Consider the following 22,518-nt stretch of genomic DNA (forward strand, 5'->3'; position numbering starts at 1 on the left):
GTGATTACACAGCTCTGTAAGTTTATTAAAAATCACTGAAGTGTACACTTGAAATAGGTGAATTTCATGGCATGTAAATTATACCCGAATAAAGCTGTTTTGTAAAAAAAAAAAAAAAAAAGCCCTCGCCCCAGGCTCTGTGGCAGGCGTCCCCTGGTGCTCACTGCTTCTCTCTAATTCCTCTCATTTTCTGCCTCCTGGGAGTCCTCTTTCCTTCCTGAGTTTTAAAGAAGTCATAGGTTCTATTTTACCTGGGGTGGGCAGGTGTACCAGCTGTCAGCTGCACTGTCGGCATTTACTTTCCTGGGATTCTGGCATTTTCTCTTCCCTGAGGAGGGCTGTGTGTTCCCCTCAGTGAAGCGAGTGGAAGACATTTAAAAAATCGGCTTGGTGGAGGATGCTCCAACCTGGGTGGGAGCTCCGATCGGCTCCTGCTGTTGGACCTGGCTCCCCCACCCCTCTCTCTAGGACACAGGACAAGTCAGATGGGGGTCATGCCATGCCAGTGCCCTTCCTTTCCCTTTCTCTGATCAGCAGGACATCTCAGCATGGTCTCAGCCTCAGACCCTAATTCACAGGCCCTAAAGTGCAAGAGGAAGCAGACCCAGACATCATCGCTCTCCTAGGACCAGCTTGTTTGGGGAGGAGTCAGGTGGACACCAGGAACTCCCCATCACCCTACTCACTGTGAGTTCCTTGTGGTCCCGTTCTCTGCAGAATCCCAGTGCCTGGCTGTGTTAGGACTCAGTAAATATTTCTAAGATAAACAAATGAAAGTGGAAAAGTGCCCCCAGCAAGAACCCACCTCCTTCCGGCTTGTGGCCTTCTTGTTCTCACTGACGGTTCTTCCAGTCCCCAACAAGGGGCAAGGCCCACACACATTTTGCAAGCCCTGTAGATTGTACGTGCTCGATGAGCAGAGTTGGTTTAAGCCCAGAAAATCCTTTAATTACTGCCGCTACTTCTGGCTGGGCTCTGGGAAGGAACTAATTCGAGCAGCCGTCACTCGACCTGAAATATTATGAATGTAATTTCATTATTCGGTCTGCCCCGGTCGCAGGCAGGGGGGTTACAGTAACTGGTTCTGCTGAGTTCCTGCTGGAATGGCAATTAATTTCTTACCCACTTCAATGGTGACAGACAACCGCAGACAACTCCCTTCTGTGGTAGCACAGACAACTCCCTTCCGTGGTAGCAAAGTCACCTGCCCCGGGCCAGGTCCTGAGGCGCATGTCCCACGCCTGCTCATATCACCTGCAGTTGTGAACATCAGTGGGTGTTCCAGGCAGCCAGCCCCAGACTTCAGTGGGAAGTGTTTCCCACGTGAGCTGCAAGTCTGAGACACACCCTCTCTTGGTGTTGTGCACGCACACACTCCATACACACGATCGTGCATGAGAGCCAGACATGCACACGCAGTCATAGAGGTCCCCGTCCCTTCACCAGCACATGTATGCGCAGACCAGAAAGTGTCTGCAATGCACAGGAATGAAGCACACCCCACACATCAGTGTGGCACTGTATGCGGGCCCCCAGTCTGGCCCTCCAATACTGTGTGTCTCAGCTCCGAGTGACTATCAGGGTCACCAGTAAAATCCTGTGTCTTTGGGATCCAAAGACCCGGGTTCTAACTTAGACACTGCCACTTCCTGGCTGTGTAACCTTGGGCAAGTGACTCTGCCTCTCTGGGCTTTAGTTTCTCTATCTGGGAAATGGAGATTGGGTGCTGTGAGGCTTCAGTGTGCGAAAATTTATAAAGCATGTAAAGTGTGGTGCCTGGTAGACAGTAGGTCCCTGGCACTCACACCATCATCGCTGCTCACAGTGCAGCCCCAGGTGCCACCTCCCTGAATGCTCTCCGGTCCCACTCACAGCCCCCGTGGCATCACCCCCAACATTGAGGCCACTCCCTGGCTCTCGCTTCCCTGATATCTCTGCCAACCAGTCACCTGGTCCTTGGTGCCCAGGTCCCAAGCCTGAATGGTGAACAGTTGTCTGGTGGGGCTCCTGGCCCCCTGAACCAGACAGGGGTCCCTCAGGGTTCTGGGAGGTCATCCTTGGGCAGCAGGCCCTAGAGAAGCTCTGCCCATGATTTGCTTGGGGACTGGCTTGATGTGAGTCCTGCCAGGACTGGAAAGAGCTAACAAGTCTCCTGCCCACCATGGAGACCCCCCACCTCTCTGTGCCAGGCAGGTGGGGGAGGGAGAGTGGGATACGGGACAGACCCTCTCCTTCCAGCCCATCCAACCAACAGGTGTCAAGTGTGACCAACCAACTCTGAAGGCACCTTCTACAATTTGAGCTGCCGCTTGAAAATCAGGAGAAATTACATAATTCTATGTTACAGCCTCCTAGCTTCTTTGAAAAAAATAAAAACTAAAAAGGTGGATCTGGCCACCCTGGGTCTGCATCCCACACAGAATTCTTGGCTGCAGCTGAGCAGTGGCCCTGCCTGAGGAGCCAGGAACCATCTGTCCTCCCCTCTTCCCCATCCCATTCCCCGCGGTGCCCGCGCCCTGGCTGCTCTGTGCTGAAACATTTTCTGATGGACCTGGTGACCCCACACGGTTTTCACTGACATCCCCCCTCATCTCCTCCTCTTTCTTACCTGCCTCCCTCAGGCATAGGCCCAGACCCGAGGCCAAGGTCAAATGCACTCATACATGCTTGGTAGCCTTTGGGGAGGTGGGGTGGGGGGCCTCAGTGCCTCCCAGGCTGCCTTTCCTTGACAGGACAAAACACATTCAGGCACATAACCAAAATGTGGTGAGCGGTCCACAGATCACCCCCTCAGTCCAACCCAGGTTGGGAACAACCCAGGCTGAGAACCTTGGGCCAGGGACTGGACCCTTGACCTGCTCTGGGGACAGTCAAGCCGGGGTGAGCGGGGAGCTTGGAGAGGAGTCAGCCCACTTGACAGGTGGCCGGTTTTCAGGACTTCTGGAGGCTGGGAACTGCAACAGCCAGGCTGCAGGGCTTAGCAAGACGCAGCCCCCAGCTTCCGGCCCGGACCCCAGACTAGGAGAATGGGAGGACTCTCCCCCACCCCGGGGTCTCCTCACCCCTCCACTGAGAGCCAGTCAGCTGTGCAGGAGATCCCAAGCAGCAACTGCTGGGGACAATGGAACCTGTTTATGTTTGGCTATTTTTCCAACATAAATAAAAAAATTTTAATAACAGGACTGTCCACCGAGTTCCACCGTGATTCAAGTTAAAACTGCAGAGCCACAAATCCTGGGAAATAAGCTTTCTAATGAAAACATGGGCAAATCCGTAACAATGAGCTTCTGGCTTAGACGGGGTCTGCCTGAGCCCCCAACTTCCTGCAGAGATTTCGGGAAGGAGATCCGCATTGACCCTAAAGCCACATGAAAGGCATCACCACAAACAGGAGGGGTCAGCATGCCCATCTCTGCCCTGAGCAGGCAGCTGGGGCCCAGGTGAGAGCCCCACAGGACCGGGCCCGAGGCCCGAGGGCCTCAGCCCACACCCAGGGCATCCCTGATGGGCCCACTGCATCCATCGTGGACCCACATGGGCCTCCAGACCCAGCCTCCGGTGCTTCCGTTGTCATAACTACCACCATGACCTTTCCAGGGTTTACAGAAACAAGAACCACCCAGTGGCTGTGGAGAAGGACAACGACCCGTAGCGACAGCCTTGTCCTTGGACCGGGTTTCGGCACAAAGTCATCTCTCTGCTGCCAGCGTTAGCAACCTAGCATTTCTGGAAGGTTAGCGGAGCCTCGATAAGCACATGTTAGGACCTGACGGGACCCTTCCCCACGTGGGCAGTGAGATTCACCATGTGTCCTGAGCCCCTCTCCCCACACCCCGTCTCCTCACCCAGAGACTGAGGCCAGCCAAGTGGACCTGAGCGGGAAGACGAGACAGGCAGAAGAGGCTGCCCTCTCGGAGCCCTGTGCCACTTTGGGGTTGGAGTCTTGCCCTGCCCTCCTGGTCCCCCTGGCAGAGCTCCTGGGCTGAGTAGGGGGGCCTGGCTCTGAGGTCAGGTACCCCCCACTACTGAAGACTCCTGGCTGGTGAATGGGCACAGGGGTGGCAGAGGTGCGGGACACATGTGGAGGGAGCTCAGCCTGGCTAATGCTGCCACAGGTGCGGTCACCACGGTGGCCCAGGCCAGACGTAATTCTGGGGCATCACACACAGATCTTGAGCCCTCTTCCTCCTCCCTGTGTCCCTCTTATTCATTCTGGGCAGATGGGAAAGGGGTCACCCACACCTGAGCCCCGCTCTGGGCCTGTGGAGTTGTGACTCACATCGCAGGTGAACAGAGCCTGATTCACCCTCCCAGGTGGGGGCCTGGGGTGGGGGAATAATCACCTGCTGTGGAGACACAACCCGAAACCAGGGCTCCCGGGGCAGCGTGAGCATCGGAACCGCCAGCCCCACTTGGCCCGGCTCAGCACGGCTCAGCCCCACCCTGCCTGGACACAATGGGAAACCCAGTGTTCCACTTGCACTGTAATTTCAGAAGATGTCTTTGTGCGGGCTTCATTAACCAAGACGCCAGAGGAGACTTGGGGCTGAGCAGGGTGGCCAGCTGCTAACAAAACCTGCTGGGTGTTGGCAAGAAATGCCTTTTGAGGAGAGGGTAGAAAAACATCGAATGAGAAAATACGAGCACTGCAGACTGACACGTTAACCAGCAGCAACAGGCGAGGAGGGCGGACTGAGCTGAGTGAAGAAGGGTTTTGAAGCAGGCAAATCTGGGTTTGAATCCCGGCTCTGGCCACTCTGGCTATGGGTCTTTGGACAACTGACCTAACGTCTCTGAATCTAAGTTGAGGACAATGATGCCTGCGTCTCTCTCACAGGGTGAAGGAAGATGAAATGAAGGCACTGGGGACAGTGGCTGGCGCCAATGAATGAAAACTATTACTAGGTTTCATGCACACTGAAGCTTAATTACATTGTCTCGTTTAAAAAATTATCATCGTACACGTGTGTGGAGCTCCGTGGATTTCAAAGCCATCTTTGTCCCTTACTTCATTAGAGCTACACGGTGATCCATCTTCTATTTTTAGCATTTTACTTTAGTTCCTTTAAAACCCAAGTCTTGCTCTTATTGGATCCGATTGTCCCCATTTTCCATTCATCTCTCCTTTTTAATTTCCCCACCCCTAGGAACCTTTAGCATAACAATGCTGGGACCATTTTCTATTAATATCAATTTTCAGATTACAGTGATATGATGTCTGTTTCCTAATTTAATTAGGTGATTCCTGTTATTAGTTCCTACATGCTCATTATTTTTCATTTAGCATATTTTAATGCACCAAAGGAAAAGTGAGGCTCTGGCTGGAGACCTCCGGGGTGTCTTCTGCAGGGGGTAAGGAAATGTTCCCTCCCCTCTGCAGGAGGGTAGAGGAACCCCAGAAATGGGGGCTACATCAGAAGCAGATGCCAGCGAGCTGCAGGCCAGGGCGGTGTTTCAGGTGAGAGAGGGTGGGAGCAGAGAAACTCCCACTGCAGGGGCCCACAGTGGGCACCCCTGAGGCCAGGGCCTTCCAGGGAGGGTGGTAGTGAAGGTCCTCCAAGAAATCCTCCCCAAAAGCAGACTCTAGAGAAGATTCCAAAGCCAGCACCCCCAGGGCTCCCAAACCCACTGGGCTGTGGCACTCACACTTGAGGGCTGCATGTTCTGACGACCCCCCCCCATTTCTGATCGCCATGGGTACGTCCCAGGTCTGCCCCTGTTGGAGTACTGTCCTCTGCACAACTCCAGGGGGCGCCCTTCACACCACAGTTTAAATCAACACTACCCTGGAATTAGCACTGCATATCACGTGAAGGGTGCCCCCCAAAATGTGCAAGCTCTGCCTCAATGCTCCCACCCCATCTGTGGTGGGTACTCAGCCATTATGCCATGGGCTCCAGCCACCCCTGGTCGCCAGTCCTCTAAATTGTCCACACTGACCCCACCAGTTTCCTTCCCTCGGCTGGCACAGTGATGGCTGGGCTGGTCAGCTCACTTCCCACCCTATGGCACCAGAAAGAACCCCGGTAAAGTCACTCGAGTTGAGGAAAGAGAGGCAGAAAGCCCCAGGGCCACGCTTGGAGAGAGCACTGCTATGAGCATCCTGGCCCGCAGCCCTGACTTTGAGAGGCCTGTGCATTCTGTGACGAGGAGCAGGGACTCCAGATACCTGAAAACTCACTGAGTGGGTTTACCCAGAGTCCACTTGTCTCTGCTGTGGCCGCAGAATGGCAAGGCGAGGGAGGTGAGGCAGCCTCCGTGAGCCCTGGGTGGCATTCGGTGAAGAGAGTCTGAACACACACGCTTGCAGGTGCATTGTTTAGAAACACTGGGTTCTGAGAGTCCCAGCCCTGCTGATTTTGCAATGATATATTGCCAGCTACTTAACAGGATGGATCACTGCAATTACATGTCACTTCTGATATTCACAGTCACAACAAGGAGGTGTCAGCCTCGCAAGGTTTGTAGGAAATATATATGATGTTCCACAGTGCCGTTAGAAAATGGTTTCAGGAGACAGACTCCAGAGGATTCCAATAAAACCCACCTGCCCAGGCAAAGTAGATGGCTCCATGGAAACTGGAGGGACTGGCTCCCCTGGCCCTGGAAGGAGCATGGGCGTAGGCACCCCGGCTCCAGCAGGCTGCCCGTCCCCCAAGGCCAGACTGGAGCCACTTGCCCAGAGAGTGCAGAGGAGGGACAGCCATCACATTGCTGTTTACTCTGTCACGCTCACATGGGTGAGCTGTTGAGAGCATCTCAGCATTTTGTCCCTTGGTCCTGGCCCACCCAGAGCTTTTCACCTGGTGACGTGTCTCGGGGATACAAGGGGTCACACCTGGACAAAGACAGTTGCTGTAGGAACAAGACAAATCTTCAGCCTTCAGTGTTGGCACAGGCAGGGCCATGGGTCCCTGGTAACTATGGAATCGAGGCTGAGGGCCCCACTTTATCCAGCCAAAACATCCCTGCCTCGTGGGTGCTCTAGGGTGGGTCAGACCCCTGGGCTTGGAATTCTGGCTCTGTCAGGTTCTAACTACGAGATATTGGGCAAGACACATAACACCATGCATTCTGGAGAGAGACCCCAGGCTCCCACAGAGTCTCACCCAAGTCCTCTTCACTGTTTCCGCTGGAGGTGAGTACTTTGTTGCCTCTTGTGCACTGGAGAAGGCAACCAAACAACCGACAGCCTGCCTCCTCCAGGAAGCCCCCCCTGACTTCTCTGGCCAGGACCCTGCCCTTGGATGTGTGAGAGCGAAGGAGTGAGTGCATGACCTGTGAGTAGGGATGCAGGTGGAGGAGGGGGGTGGGGGCAGGGTGGGAGCTTCTGCTTCTCTCACCTGTTCTGTGAGTCTGGAACCCTGGATGCAGGAGTCACAGGGCAACACCACACACCCTGCCCAGCATCTCAGATGCCATCTGCCCAAAACAGAACACATGGTCTCCATTCCCTCCCCCAGACCACTCCCTGTCTGCTGTGTCTGCCTTGGTGAGTGGCACCCCAAGTCCCATTGACCACAGCGAGAAACCCTGAGCCAGAGTCACCCTGAACCTGGACGGCTGCCCTCCTCACCCTCCTCATTCTCCCATCCACATGGTCGCCAAATGCCCGGACCCGCTGATGCCCCTGAATCACCCTCTCCTGTCCCTGCCTGCCTGCCCCAGGCCTAACCATCTCTTCCGGCCTCACTCACCCTCTCCCAGCTGGTCCTTGGGTCTTGTGGTCTCCCCCTCTGCTGTTGCCCACGACTCCATGACATGCAGCCACTGGAGTGGGCTCTCCGATGGCCACTGCCCCTCAGAATCCCCAGAGCTCCCCCAGCTGAGTCTGCGGCAAAGGCTCGCTCCCCTGAGCGGTCCAAGGGCTCGGGGTCCCTGAGCCTGCCTGCATCTTCAGCCACAAGTCTGGACCCACGGATCTCACTCCAGCCCCTAACGTAGCCGGGGGCTCTTCCTACACACATTCTCTAGTGCCTCCGAACCTGGACCCACGCTCTTCTCTCTGCCACGCTCTGCTCTGGGCCTGGACAGGCCCTCCTGTAGCAATGACTACTGTTGGGAGGGCAGTAGGTACAGCGGGCAGGACAACTCTCGGCTCTGAAGCCCAAAGCTGTGTGATTATGGGCACAGCGTGTAACCTCTCTTATCTCAGGAGTCTCATCTGTCAAATGGTGTAATAGGACTTAACTCAGGGGGTTCCGAAACCATTAAATGAGTGCTAAATACTCGTGAAGTGCTTGTCTTCCCTAGTGCCGGGCACACAGGGAGTGGCTCGGAGGGTGAGCCAACATCAGTGGTGGTGGTGTCTGTGGGTCCACCCTGTACATCTCGGCATCTTATTTATTATAAGAATTATACGCATTACAACATGTAGAGGGCTTACATGAGACCTGGCATGTGGTGAATTCCCTGTTGTTATTACTGTTGTTATCCCTGGAAGCTCTTGCGCCCTGGATGAACGTCCTGGGGCCAGCTATCGACCAACAAGTCATCAGGGGCTGTCTAGTCCCCTTGTCTGCACCTGGGGCCCCTGAGCCGTCACTGTGGCTACCCTCCCCACTCGGCACCCCAGCACTGGCCCCAGCCCCCAGCAGCCTCACCCACAACCCCACGGCTTTGGGAAAGCAAAGAGCTACTTCACTAAAATGTGGAGCGGCCTGCTTTAAAGAAATTCACTCTGCAAAAGCCAAACATTGAAACAACTATAGTGTGCTAGAAACAGAAACTCTCATTAGATCGCTTTTTTTTTAATGTATCAATGAATAAGCCAATCAATCCACTGATCACTTTGGCTTCATGGGTCACTAACAACACCTCACCTCACCCCATTAAAACAAAATCCATCCCACTTAAACGAATGACGAAGGAATGACACAATTAGCGCATGGCACTGTGCGGCCCCGAATGAACAGATGGTCTAGACACACGATCAGTGGCAAATTGACATCCCAAAGCAGGTGCATGCCTCCCGACAGAAGAACACCGGACCACATGTAAATTCTTGCCAAAAAAAAGAAGTAAAAGCCAAATCTATACCTGGCCTGCTAGATCTACTTTACTGACAGGGGATACAAAGAACAGAAGGCAACGTTGAGCTCCACCAAACGGGCACAGTCAGCAAAAATCCCAACTGTGGGAAACGTACAGGACCTGCAACCCAGTTTCCTCCAATAAATAACAAGAGAAAAATTAAGATGACGAGGGACTCTTAGAGACTGAGAGAGACTTAAACGACTCATCCAGCACCTGCGGTGTGCAAGCCTTATCTGGATCCTGGATAAAACAAACTGGACAGAAAGGTATTGGTAGTGTTTGCGGGACAACTAGAAATTTGAACACGGGATGTTTAATGATATTAAAGAATTGTTGAATTTAAAGAAGAAAGAGTTCTTATCTTTTAAACTGAAAAATATATTGAAATAATTACGGCTGAAGTGACAGGCCATCTGGTATATGCTTCAAAATGAGACAGGAGAGAAGTGGATGGGGTCATGTTGGGGCTGCTGGGTGTTGGGTGCACATGGTTCATTGTACTATATACTAATCTACTTTTGTGTGTGTTCCAAGCTCTCCATGATACAAAGTTCCTAAGGTTCATAAGTTTTTTATGAACTCATAAAAAGTCAGCCTGCCCAAACACACGTGTGGTGTGTGCCTCCTGCACCCCCAGGGTCAGCATATTGGGATGTGTCAGCCCTGGTTCTGGCCTGTTCTCCGAGTCTCCCACTTAGGGAAGGGGAAGCTGTAGTCTCCTGGGTCAACAAGTGAGTTTCCTGAGGCCCCAGGACCTGGCAATAGTGCAGACTGGAAAATAGTTGGATAGGTGAATTCTCTGATACCCAAGAAAATCTAATCTTAGAAGGAAGGTAAGCAATTTTATGTTTTGAAAGGTTTGATTTAAAATATAAGCAAACATTTTTGAAAATATGGCTTGGTTTACAAAAGTGGGCAACCCTGTAGGGTTACGTTTGATGCACAAAGCAGGTGAGACTGGCTGGCCTCTGAGAAGTTCAGATGCTGTTAACACCTGGGAGCTGCAGGGGAGAAATCTGAACCCCGAGGGACCACAAACAACTAAAGGCATGGCCTGCCTTCTCAAGCTTGTTTCTAGAGCTTCACCTGCTCCCCCTCTCCCTCCCTGCTTCATCAGGGCCCCCAACAGCAGATCTCAGGCTCTCCATTCCCAGGGAAGTTTCTGCAGCTAGGAAAGCCAGAGACGCCTGTGTGGAATTTCCTCTGTAAAAAAGTACCTGCCCATTGGCCTTGCCAGATCTAGATGGCAGGGCAGCCTCCGGAGTCTGAATGTCCCATGGGGAGAAATCCGGGCTTGTCCGGGGGCCCACAGTACCACCCACCCATGCAACTGGATACATACACTTTGTAAGCACTGTTTCCAACAGATAAATGTAATCAAGGTTTATATGTTCAGAGAAGCCAACAGGATGGGATTGTTTCACTTGAAAGATCAGAAGAAAATTGTAACTAATGTTGTGGAAAATTACTTTGATATTGCTTTCTTGGTACCGAATCACAATTAGGCTGCTGTGAGAAGTACAGGGAAAGAATAAATGAATAGTAACAAATCAACACAAACAGCCTGTGTCAGGAACACTTTGCTCAGGGAAAGTAACGTAAGCATTACTTAAAGTTTTATGACTGTGTTTGATGTGATTTACGTAGAATGGCCAGGTTGCCCACCACATGGCACGGGACGAGGGTGGTCCAGCTCCATTTACAGCCAGAAGAAGGCAGCTCAAGACCTAAGCATCCTCCTTGCCTGCATCTGCCAGGTCCACAACATTCCCAGCTGCAGGGGACGCTCACCTACATGCCCTGCCAGCCTGAGGCTCCATGCTCCTTCCCCATTCACCACTCCACCCCAGAAATCCTAGCCGTCCATAGGCCCCCGCCCCAGCGATAATCAAGGAGGCCTACACGCACGTGCACTGGGGCAGCTGTGCAGGGCAATGCTGGCTGGGGGGAGGGACAGGAATCCACACCTGCAGAAGACATGAGGGGCAAACGCTCTGCTTTGCCAGCTGCTACGGCACTGCAGGACATGTGTCGTGGCCACCAGACTCCAGCTCCACCCAGGAATATAACACCTGTCCCTGGAGGATACCCCAGATAAGCACATGGCCCGTCCTGCGTGGACACCACAGACATACTCATGCCTTCTCTCCCAGGCCCATCCCACAGAATGCAGACACCAGACATGAGGACCCTCTGCACACGTGCGCCCCAACCATGCACACGCCAGGACGTGCTCCAAGGATACACAGAGCCATGGACCCCAAGCTGTGTCTGAGGGCCTTTTGGGGGAGCTCACTTCTGCACACATAACACCCAACTGCAGAGACCAACTCTTAGTGCCTCCTGACGGTGCTACGTGTGGGGCCCGGGTCTGTTGACACAGGGTCGCCAGACACCCTGAGGCTCCCATGAGGCTGCAAAGTCTCCACAGAGCAGCCAGCAGGGTCATGGGTCCTTGCTTCTTTAGAAGCCAGGGAGCAGCCAGATCCATTTTGACCACCCCCACCCCCTCACCCCCGCCAGTCAGGGTCCAGCCCAGGCATGAGTCAGCACCTGTGACTCACCCGCCATCTCCTGGGGGCCCAGCGCCTGGGCTGCCTCTTGCTGACTCTCTGTGATGAAAGAACCAACTCACCAGCCTGTCCCACCAGGGCCTCTGATCACAGCTGCCAGGCCCAGGGTCCCAGCTCTGGATCCTTTGTGCTCTTTCTGCCTTTCTACGTGGTGCTTACAGACCCTCAGTCTGAGCTCAGGTGGGGTGCTGGCTGCCCTGAGAGTGTGAACCACAGCTGAGGGTGGGGCTGGGGAGGAGGCTGCAGGCCTGAGGGCCTGAGTGCCCTCCCCAAGGGCGAGGTGCTCCTGCATCATGCCCCACACTCCTGGGCTATGGGCTGCAGGCAGGGATGGTACACAAGTCCCTCTGCCTAACCCCCCAGTCTCCATGTCTCTTTCCTGCTGTCCATGTCCTGGAGCACAGGGCTGCCTTCACAAGGCCTCCAGGACCACTGCTGGGAATCGCTGGTCCCCGTGCCTGGCAACCGACGCTTTCCTCTCACCCCAAAGCAGAGTGACCTCTGGCTTTGGCTCGGCACCTGCTGCCCTCCAGCCCTTCCATGCTCTCTGAGGTGGGGGCTGTGTCCCAGCCAGAGGGGCCTTGCCCAAGGTCCCCTCTCCACACCCCTTCTGTCTCAAGGCTCCAGAACCATCCTTCCTGCTCTCACCTCTCTGCCGTCTCACCTCTGCGAGTCAGGGAGGGTGCTTCCCTCCAGTGGGTTGGGGGCAATGGCTGAGGGGGCAGAAGGAGCCGCCTCAGTTTCACAAGCCAAGAGGTGCTGTGACCCCCACCCTGGTCCAGGCTGAAGGGACAAAATTCAAGGGGTCCTCAGGGTTGGGCAGAGAAACTGAGTCCTACTTGGGAGGCCTGGGCTCAGGGAGAAGTCATTCGTCCTCTGATATCCCAGACTACGTGGAAGAGGCCCCAAGAGGTGGCAGAATCCTCCTTAAATCTGAGTTTCACCAACCACAACAACTGGCTGGGAGATGGACAGTCTGGCTATCATTCCCAAGAGGAGTGCACTGGCCAGAGGCCAGAGGGCAGAGACCAGAGGCCAGAACCCTGAGGCTGGTGGTCTGACAACAGACACAGTGTCCCCATATTAAGGCTGATGACCACCAGCAGGAGGCCAGGATCCCTCCTCTGCCTGCTGGGGGGTCTCAGCACAGCCTTGGCACCAGGGCAGCATGGAGGCCTGCACGTTGGGCGGGAAAGCTGCGGCAAGTGGGCGGCGGGGCCGAGTGCACGGGCTCACCTGGCACCTGCTGGGGGGCGAGCTCCGTGGGGTCCTGCAGGCTGATGAAGAGGAGGAGGCCTGCGGCTCCGAACAGCAGGATGGATGAGAACATGCAGGCCAGCCGCATCGCTCCTGCTCTCGGGGTCATCCGGGGCTCGCTCCGGGGTCACCTCTCGGGTGTGGGAGGCGCGCTCTTCCTTCATCATCCACACCAGGCGTCCATCAGGCCACGGGCTACTGGGCAGCAGGGGAGAAAGACGGTCCGTCACTGAGGCATAGGGCCCCAGTCACTGCACGTGACCGAGTATCATCCCTGTAACCAACCCCCTTCTTACTCAGGTGTGTCCCTTTCATCTTTTCAAGCCCAAGCAGGTGAAAGGGAAGGCTGGCCACCACCTGCAGCTGGGACACTGGCTTCCTGCCAGGGTTCCTGAATCTGCACCCCCAGGAAAACCATGGAGGGAGACTCTCCAACTCCTGCCCCGGGGAGCCCAGGGTGGACCCATGACCCCCACAGCCAGGGATAGCAGTCACCCCCCTGCACTGTCCAGGCAGGAATCTGGGTCCTTGTCCCTCACCACTGGCCTGGTGGACAGAAAAGCTCTTAGATCTCTCTGCCCTGGTTCCTCTCTACCAAATGCTGGGGACAAGGGTCTCCACAGAACAGGAGGCTTTGAGAAGGAGCCTCCCAGGCCCAGAGGATGTCAAGGACTGACTCCCCACCCACACCAGCCAGGGCTCTCCCTCCCTGACAGATCGAGGGATGGGCTAGTGGGATCAAGGTCCCATGGATAGTCCCACCAGTAGGAGCTGCAGCTCCGGCCGGATCACGGTTGTCCTCGCTCTCAAGACCCCTGGGCCTGGAGCTGAGACGGGGTGGCCAGACTTGGGTCGGACAGACTTCAGGCTCAGAGGCCGTGTCCCCGAGGACAGATACCTGCTGCTCTGGCCACTGCAGACCCACAGCATCCCCGCATGACTTGCCCCCACCCTGGTTCCTCCTGAGGGGGAAGAAATTCCAAATACCCCAAAGACCAGCCAGTGACCTCAACTGGGCCAAGCTGTGGGTCAGGACGGAGCACCCCAAGGCCATGTGCCCAAAGGAAGGATGTAAGTTCCTGCAGTGGGGTGGGATATGGGGACAGTCAGGCAGGTGTGGAAGACGAATCCATCCAGCAAGCTGGGCTAGATGGGCAGGAATTCCAGGACCTCCCATGGGGGGGGGGTCACTCTGTCCCCTTACCCTCACCCGGTCCTACCCTCCAGGCCCAGGGATGTTGCCCCTTTTCCACCCAAAAGAGCCTTTGGGATCTTCCCCCTTCCTGGCACGGGGCAGTGCCCAAGGGAGGCTGAGGCCTGGTGGGCAGCTCCCAGCAGCCTTGGAGACCACAGCTGGGTGGCTGGGCAGGCCCCAGACCAGACGTGCTGCTCAGCACAAGGTTGGCTCCCTGCCCGGGGTCTCCTTGGCGAAGTACTTTGGTCAGGGAACCCATCCCCGATCTGGCACCTTGGTGATGGGGGCGGAAGCCCCCGATTTTGTCTCTCTGCATCCAGCCTCACGGGGCATGAGGCAGGAAGTGGTAATAAGAGAGGCCCCTCCCTCCCCTGTGCAGACAAAGATTCCCAAGGTCTAGCCTGGTCTCCGCAAAGCTCTGAGGCTGAGGAGTGTTAAATTGCAGGTTTGGGTTTCTTCCCTCTGCCGTCTCTGTAATTATTTTTTCACTCAGTTAACTTTAATTAACCTGCCCCAGGCCTCCACGCACGGGAACACGCCTGAATGCCGGGCGGGCTCTCTGGGCGATGCCGAGCAGGAGTTTCCCACGACCTCCTAGCTTTTGTGTTTGGGATGCACGCAGCGCTGAGCCGGGCTCAGTTTTGCCTCTGGAGTCGGTTTCAGGGTTCCAGCTGGCCCCGACCTCACTGCAGCAGACCCCGCTGCAGAGAAAAACGGTTGCTTCCTGCCATCACCAGGGACACAGCTGCCGTAGGCTTGTAGGGGGTGAAAATGGGCAGCCACGTGTCCCTGAAGGCTCAGACCCTGAAGCCCCTTGTGAGGGACCGTGGCCTCCCCAACCGTGGCTGCCCCAGGTGGGGTTTTCCCTGGGCCCTGGCTCCTCATCCTGCAAAGACACAGATGAAGGAGTGCGGGCCCCAGGCCCCGGGGAAAAACGAGGACACTCTCCACACCGCCCACAGCTGACACCCTGTGTTTTCCCAGCCCCTTCCCTCAGTGATCACAGGCTCCGCATGCAGGGCCCAAGGGGTCAGCCCAGAAGCAAGGCTCCAGCCGTAAGGAAACCCAGCTCATGCTAGCCGTGGTGTTGGCACACTTTCTGCAGACACAGCCTCCTGTGTCAGACACGACGTCAGGAGGTTGATCTGATCCAGGGTGAGCTCTGGGGTCAGGACACTTCATAAGGACAGGGAGAGGGAAGGAGGAAAGAAAGGACAGCAAGTTGATGGCCAGCATACACAGCTGCCAGGTAAAATAGCGAATAAAATGCCACCCGATGTCGACCCAAAGACTACTGATGGAAAAAGGGGACTCAGACGCACGTGGTTTTACCACCGAATTGTTTATACAGCATCTGGCGCTGCAGAAGTGACCACAGAAGAGCTGGCCAGTTCCCTCTTCTCTCCGATCTGTTACACCGTCGCTGTTCAGGCCAGGAGAGACTTCCCCATGTCCTGCAGCCACAGCCTGCCCTCACTTGTTTCTGAACCTGCCCAAACCAAGCTCACCAAGTGGAGCCAGGCTCCGGCAGCCCACGTGCCTGGGAGTCAGCATGAGGACCGCATCCCCACCCCCAAATCTGCTGCAGGGAAGAGAACAGCCCCAGGACCTCACCTTCACCATGGCAGGAGCAACAACGGTTCAGGTGTCTCATTTCAGAGACTCTCCCCTTTGCTGGCCCCCAGGAGGACGTGCGCACCCTCTCCACGCCCAGGGAAGCTGGTGTTAGAGGCGTGCATGTCTTTCCCTGCCCAGCTCCAGACCCTCAGCCTCAGACCCCAGTCTTCCCCTGCTGGGACCCTCCTCCCAGGGTCCACTCTCACTGGAGACCATCTGACCTGCTCTCTCTCTGCTCCGTGCAAACAGGAATCAAAGGTTAGCATGCCCCCGACCCTGGTTTGTAGTCTGGCAGGGTCTTCAATGCCCCAGGAGGGGGCCAATCTCACAGAATGTGTAGGAACCTCCATCCTTTAAAGGGGAGGTAGATGGGAGGTCATCAACAGACCACCAGACACTCCAGACAGGGTGCACGTCTGATTCCCTTTGTTCCTGTGAGGGTCCCTGTCTTCAAAATCACACATTATTTTCAAGGCAACGGGGAGGTACTGTCTCCCTCTCCTGGGAGTTGAACTGCTGCCTAGAAGAGGGCAGTACGCCCTGTCCCAGGCTGGGGCTGGGCTGCCCGGGGCCCCATGCACACATTCACAGGCCTCTGCCCCGACCTGGGACTGGTGCATCCTCACCACTCACTGCATCACACTCAGCTCCAATCACAAGTGGAAAACCCTCCCCTGCTTCCCTGCTTCCCTTCCAAGACCAACAGACAATAAAAAAATTCAAATAGCTGGGGGTGGAGGAGGGAGGGGTAAGGCAAGAAAAATAAACAGCCCATGGAGTTTTCACGAGGTCCTGCCCTCCTCACAATCCCTGGTCCTCCCAGAGGCTTCTCTCCCTGAGGTCCAAATGGCATCACCAATTTTTACAGTAAGAAAGAGAAATCCAATTAATCTTGTAAACACCTCCTGGGACACAGGGCAGGACCAAGGATTTCTCCTATTTCCTTATTTATCTGATTTAAAAATTTGCCTCTTCAGAAAATTCACTTCAGGGCACAAGCAAGGACTTGGGAATTCAGCCAAAACACACGCACCTCCAATGGTGAAGGGCCGGCAGGCAGACGGACGGACGGTTCCAAGGGCACACTTGGCTGCAGCTGCTCCAAGGCCTGGACACTTCCCCCAGTCACTCAGAGGACCCCTCTGGCTGTGGGGACCCACCCACTGCCCCACTGGAGGCAGCAGGAGGCATCCAGCCACATGCCTGTGGGTGAACCCACTTGGTGTGCAGACCCCAGGCCTGGGAAAGTTCTCTGTCCAGCCAGTCTCCTCCTCAAACCGGCAGGAACGAACAATGACGTCCCTCCCAGCTGAGGGCTCCAGGAGAAGCTGCTCATCGGGAGAGAGGCTGCTATGGCAACTTGAGGAGAATGGAGCCAGGCACTGCCGTCACCTTGAATCCGGCACCGAGCAGTCTGCCGTGGCAGCAGCGGGGGCCGTACCTCCAGCTCTGCCCCCACTGAGGCCAGCACTGAGGCTGACCTCCCCGGCTGCCTGCCTCAGCCTCCTGGCCCCAGTAACTCATTTGCTCTTTGTTGAAACAAAGCACACAACCCAGTCCCCTGAGAATACCACCTCCATCTGTTTTGTCAGACGAATTCTTCCGTGTGTGCGGCTCCTGCTCACTTCTGAGATGGGGTTCTTCTTGATTTCAGCTCATTAAAATCCTGCAGCTAATTAAACTTGCTCTAACGGCAGCGGTGGTGGCAGCAGCAAACTCTAAGACAAGTCCCTCCAGTTTTTATGCGTACACATAAAGTTACAATGCTCTGTGAGGATGATGAAGATGAGGAATGGCTGCAAGTGCTGAGGCTGAGGTGGGGCTGCAGATTCCTGCCCCAACACTGACTCAGGGGAGCGCTGACCTGGGTCCTGAAATGGCCAGGGACCAGCCTTGGCACATCCAGGAGGGCATGACTGCTGGCACATCCAGGAGGGCATGACTGCACCCTACTCCTGGGGGATGCAATTCACTTGACATCCACTCTCCTGTTACAAGGGAGGGATTCCCTCCAAATCCTCTTGTTCTCTGCAGGGGGAGAGAAGGGACCATCAGGCAAAGGCTGAGGCATAAATCAGGCTCAAACAGCCCCAAAGCCTTGTCCCCACAGCCCCACTAGAACACCACAGCCCAGCTTCCCACCACTGCTCATCCAAAGAGGATAAGGGGAAGCTTGCAAATACAGAGATGCAGCAAGGGGGTCCCGAGAGCCTGGCCAAGGTGTCACAGGACACAAGGCCCCCCACTGCTATCAGGGGTAAACCACACCATGCTATTTCTGATTTGAACTTCTTAACATTTTCAGGGCATTTTATGACAATGGGGTAAGGTATGGGGTAGTAATTCTGCAGGTAGAGAAACAGTCCCTTTTCACTCTAACTCTGGCAGAAACTGGAATAGGGACTCAGTATCTCCAATCCTGGGGGCATGTGTACCTCAGTTACAGCCCTTCCCCCACTGTGTGGAGAGCATTCACATGTCTGTCTCACACTCTTGGGGCCTCTGCTCATCTTTGAATTCCCAGCACTTACTACAGTGCCTGGCACAGGTGATCGATAAACTTCGCTGCACATTGAACGGGTAGGAGTTAATAGAGAGAGGAGACTGGGCCATCTGGAGAGAGGCACTCCATAAACCTGGAATTTTAAAAAGGTCATTTATGTTTCAGGGAGCTGTGGGTTTGTTTTGATCAGGTCTGGGTTGGAATTAGGCCCGACGAGGAGTCCAACCCTATGATAGAAGAAGAGGCAAGGAACTGAGCTCCACCAGGGAGTCCGATGGGACTTGACAGATCCTAAACACCCAAGGCCCCCTTACCACCAGGATGCCACTTCTGTATCCTCATGTTGGTAGGACAGATTTCAAATCATGGGGCTTGAAGGCTAATATACTTGAAGAGGTAAATGATGACTCTATATATACAGGTATATTAACACAGAGAACACATACACACACACACACACACACACACATACACAAAGACACACACACACACACACACACAAATACACACACACACAAATACAAGTAATTTAGATGCTGTAAAATGGGTGATTCCCAAACATTTAAAATATAGTATGATGCTAGGAAACTCCCAAACAAAACATGGTATATCATGGATGAACCTTGAGGACATCATGCTATGTGAAACAAGCCAGTCACAATAGGACAAATGTTGTACGATCCCATGTAGTCAAATTCAGACACAGAAAGCAGAATAGTGGTTACCAGGTGCAGCAGGGGAGGGAGGAATGGGGATTATTGGTTATCAATTTTAGTTGGGGAAGATGAAAAAAGTTCCAGTGATGCATGGTGGTAATGGCTGCACAACAATGTGAACGTTCTTAATGCCTCTGGATTTGGTTAAAATGGTAAATTTTATATTATGTATATTTTACCACAATAAAAAAAATGAAGGCAAACTGAGCAGAAATCACTCTGATAGTTTCACTCATTCCACAGGTGACTGGATGTGGGCCCAGGAGCTAAGGAGGACAAGAACGGTCAAGTTCATGTGTGAAACATGATTAGGACATGGAGGAACTGGGCTTATAGACCCAGGTAGCCCGAAAAAAGTGGCCAGATGTCATGCGATGGACACTAGCCTCAGAGTGGGGAGCCCAGGTTCCCAGCTTGGTTGCCTCTCCAATTAGCTGTTGACCTTCAGGACTTGATTTTCCTAATTTTGGAATGAGTCTACATCCAAAATAGCCACTATAGGCGAGTTTCCAAGTTCCTTGCAGCTCTGATGTGAGACAAATAGGAGTCTTGGAGAACACAAAGGCACCTTGTGAATTTCATTTGCATGAGGCCACTTTTGAGCAGAGCAAGTGGCCCTCTGGAAAGGGCGTCCCTCACCCACATCTGCTGACTGTCCTTTGCCACGGATTTGGATCCCTGCTGTGCTCTGATGGACCAAAGCTGCCAAGCTGTTTTGGTCCTTTTGAGGTAACTCTGTCCTTGTTTGAGGGGGCAAAGAGCCTTCCTGCAAGCGTCAAACTGGAAAATGTGTTCTCATGTTCTTTCTGATCTGCAAAGCCATGCTCCCCTGAGACCTGCCTAGTTGAGGCCAGTCTCTCCTGGGGCCAGTCTCTACCGAGGTGACCACTGATCTATGTTTGAACCCCAACACTGAGCCCAGTGCCTCATTTATGATGGAAATCATTTCAAGACAGAAATCAAAACAGGGCTAATGATTTGGAACCCACTGTATCCACGGTCATCTTTGCCATTTAAAAATCTTTAATTTTTAAAGAATTCAAAAGGGCAATATGAGGCATCCTTGTGGTGATGGAAATGTCCTCTATCTTGCCTGTATCAATGTGAACATTTTCATTGTGATATTGGACTGTAGTTTTACAAGATGTTACTATTGGGGGAAACAGGATAAAGGGTATACAGTATTTTTCTGTACTACTTCTTATAACTGCATGTTAATGTTATTTCAAAATAAAAAGTTTAATTTAAAAAATCAAGAACTTAAAAATAAAAGCCACTGGCCTTTCAGCTCATACATAATGGAAGCAAATTCTAATGTTGTGCACGTAAATAATAGATAACAGTTTTCATGGATCAGCGCCACCCTCTCTCATATAAGAAACATTTTAAAGTTAGGGGACTATGCCTTTAACAGGAAAATTTGATGTGTTAGCAACTACTGGTTGATCTTTGTGCATTTTTCAATTGTAAATTGCACTTTAAAAATGCAAACAATTATTAATATTGATTTGGACTAAAACAATATTGAATTTCAATATATTTCCAGCTCTTATATGAATTACCCTGTGGATATGTGGTGATTATGATAAAAGAGTATTTGCATGCTCGATTTCCTTTCAGTGAGGAACCTTGAAGAGGACTGACATGATCCACGGATAATGAACTTCACAGGGACAAAGCTGGCTCCAGAGTCCCCCGCCTGGCCCTTCAACTTAGCAGCTGGGATAAACTTTCAGGGACATTTTTGTCTTTGGGCTTTATTCAAATTGATATTACAGAGCACAGGACATGAACAACTCCTCAATTCCGGGAATGGGACTTAGTGCCACAGTGTTTAGTGGAAGGAAAGGAAAAGGAATAGACATTTGTCACACTCATTAATGTTCCATGAACTACGTTGGATATGACATAAACATCTCATTTAGAAGGGGAGGGTATAGCTCAGTGGTAGAGCGCGTGCTTAGCATGTACGAGGTCCTGGGTTCAATCTCTGGTACTTCCACTAAAAATAAATAAATAAACCTAATTACCCTACCCCCAAATTAAAAAATAATTATTTAAGGAAACATCTCATTTAGCTTTCTCATTTAGCTAATCTCCTGAAGTCAAAATCTTCATCCTTATTTTTCCCAGGCTGAGTTCTTTACAAATAGATGCTGAGATGGAGTTCGGGGTGCAAGATGCTTATCAAGGATCAACACCTGTGAAGGGCAAAGGGAGGAAGAGGAAGTGGGCAGAAGTGAAGTTGGTCAGGGATACAGGTCCAACAAAGCCTAGATGGGTGCTCTGGAGTGAGTGTCGGCTGTCAGAGCACTCTGCAGAAATGGCTGTGCCTTCATGTCTCCACCTTACTCAGTAATTAGATGTGGGGTGCCCAGGGAAGGGTGTGACCTGGGATGAGGCAGTTTGCTGCACATCCTGAAGTTGCTGACAGCTGAACACCTGTCTCATGAGTGGTCAGCGAGTCCTTCCTGGAAGGGGATCCAGGCAGCATATCTCCAATTCCACTGCTCTGTTTTACACAGACCCAGAGAGACTAAATATTGTCAAGGTTACACCGTAAAGAAGCCATCCCAGATCTGTTTGAGTCGTTTCTCCCAAACAAAATCATAGATCAGACTGTCCTGACCTTCAGTTACTGAGACACAAAGATTTGAAAGTCTCCAGAGGAACATGCAGAAAGTTTGACTGTGTAAGCAGATACCTTCGTTTCACCTCTGCTAACATCCCTGCAACACACACGTGTGATCTGCATGAGCATACACACACCTACTTCTTGGCAATTATCTCATTGCTAATAGTAGGTGGGGACATGAATTATTTGGGATAAAAGTTCCCCTGACAGTACAGCCTGGAGAACAACCTCCCCCTGCCCCCCCAAGTAGAGCTGCTGGATCTTGCCAAGAGCAGCAGACGATGTATGAAGCTGCACAGCCTCCTTTTACTTTTAGAAAGCACTGAGCTATTCACATTTTCCAGCTGCTCTGACATCCACAGCCACAGCAGGGAAAATTACAGGGAGGAAAAAATTGCATATTTACCTCTCAAAATTGAAAGTTGGGGTATAATATGGACAAAAAGGAGTATATGAGTAAACCCAGAATGCCCTGGCCCCTGGCAGGGTGCAGCTGCCTCCAAGTTGCAAACAGCAATCCATAGCCTCCAGAGGAGGAGAGGATGGCAAGGAGGTCTGGCTTCCTTCCAGGAAATCCCTTTCCCTGTGGCTGGCACAAGGGAGCCCCAGAGGACTTGTCTTTGTGTTTCCAACTGCCAGTTAGTGCCTGGCACTGAGTAGGTACATACTCGTGCAATGTGTAGTGAGTGATGAGAGAGTTAATAAGAGAAGGGAGGAAGGAAAGGGATACTTGCACACTAGGGCCAGCTGGGTCCTTTGAGTTGAGGTCATGTGGAGCCCAGCAGGTGTGCCCTGGGTGTCCTCTCTAAGCTGGCTCTAAGGCTGACCACCACATTCTTAAGGTTTATTTATTTATTTACTTATTTTTAATGGAGGTACTGGAGATCAAACCCAGGACCTCCTGCATACTAAGCACACACTCTACCACTGAGCTATACCCTCCCCTCAGCCCCCGCCTTCTTGATCCTCACCAGTGCAGCATGATT

The 22,518-nt window shown here is 53.1% G+C and overlaps 1 protein-coding gene across 3 annotated transcripts in view; it reads right to left on the reverse strand.

The window, feature by feature from the left end:
* The window catches only part of CHST8 (carbohydrate sulfotransferase 8), a 120,405-nt gene that overhangs the window by 51,119 nt on the left and 46,768 nt on the right, over window positions 1-22,518 (reverse strand). For 2 of the 3 annotated variants that reach the window (XM_074369835.1, XM_045512951.2), the window contains one exon: window positions 12,846-13,061. In XM_074369835.1, coding sequence (XP_074225936.1) covers window positions 12,846-12,975 — 130 coding nt within the window. In that variant the 5' untranslated portion in view covers window positions 12,976-13,061. Of the gene's footprint in view, window positions 1-12,845; window positions 13,065-22,518 lie in introns of all 3 variants that reach the window. The other variant, XM_010950050.3, reaches the window with a different exon arrangement.

The sequence above is a fragment of the Camelus bactrianus genome, chromosome 9 (genome assembly GCF_048773025.1).
Source record: "Camelus bactrianus isolate YW-2024 breed Bactrian camel chromosome 9, ASM4877302v1, whole genome shotgun sequence".
NCBI classification, from domain to species: Eukaryota; Metazoa; Chordata; class Mammalia; order Artiodactyla; family Camelidae; genus Camelus; species Camelus bactrianus.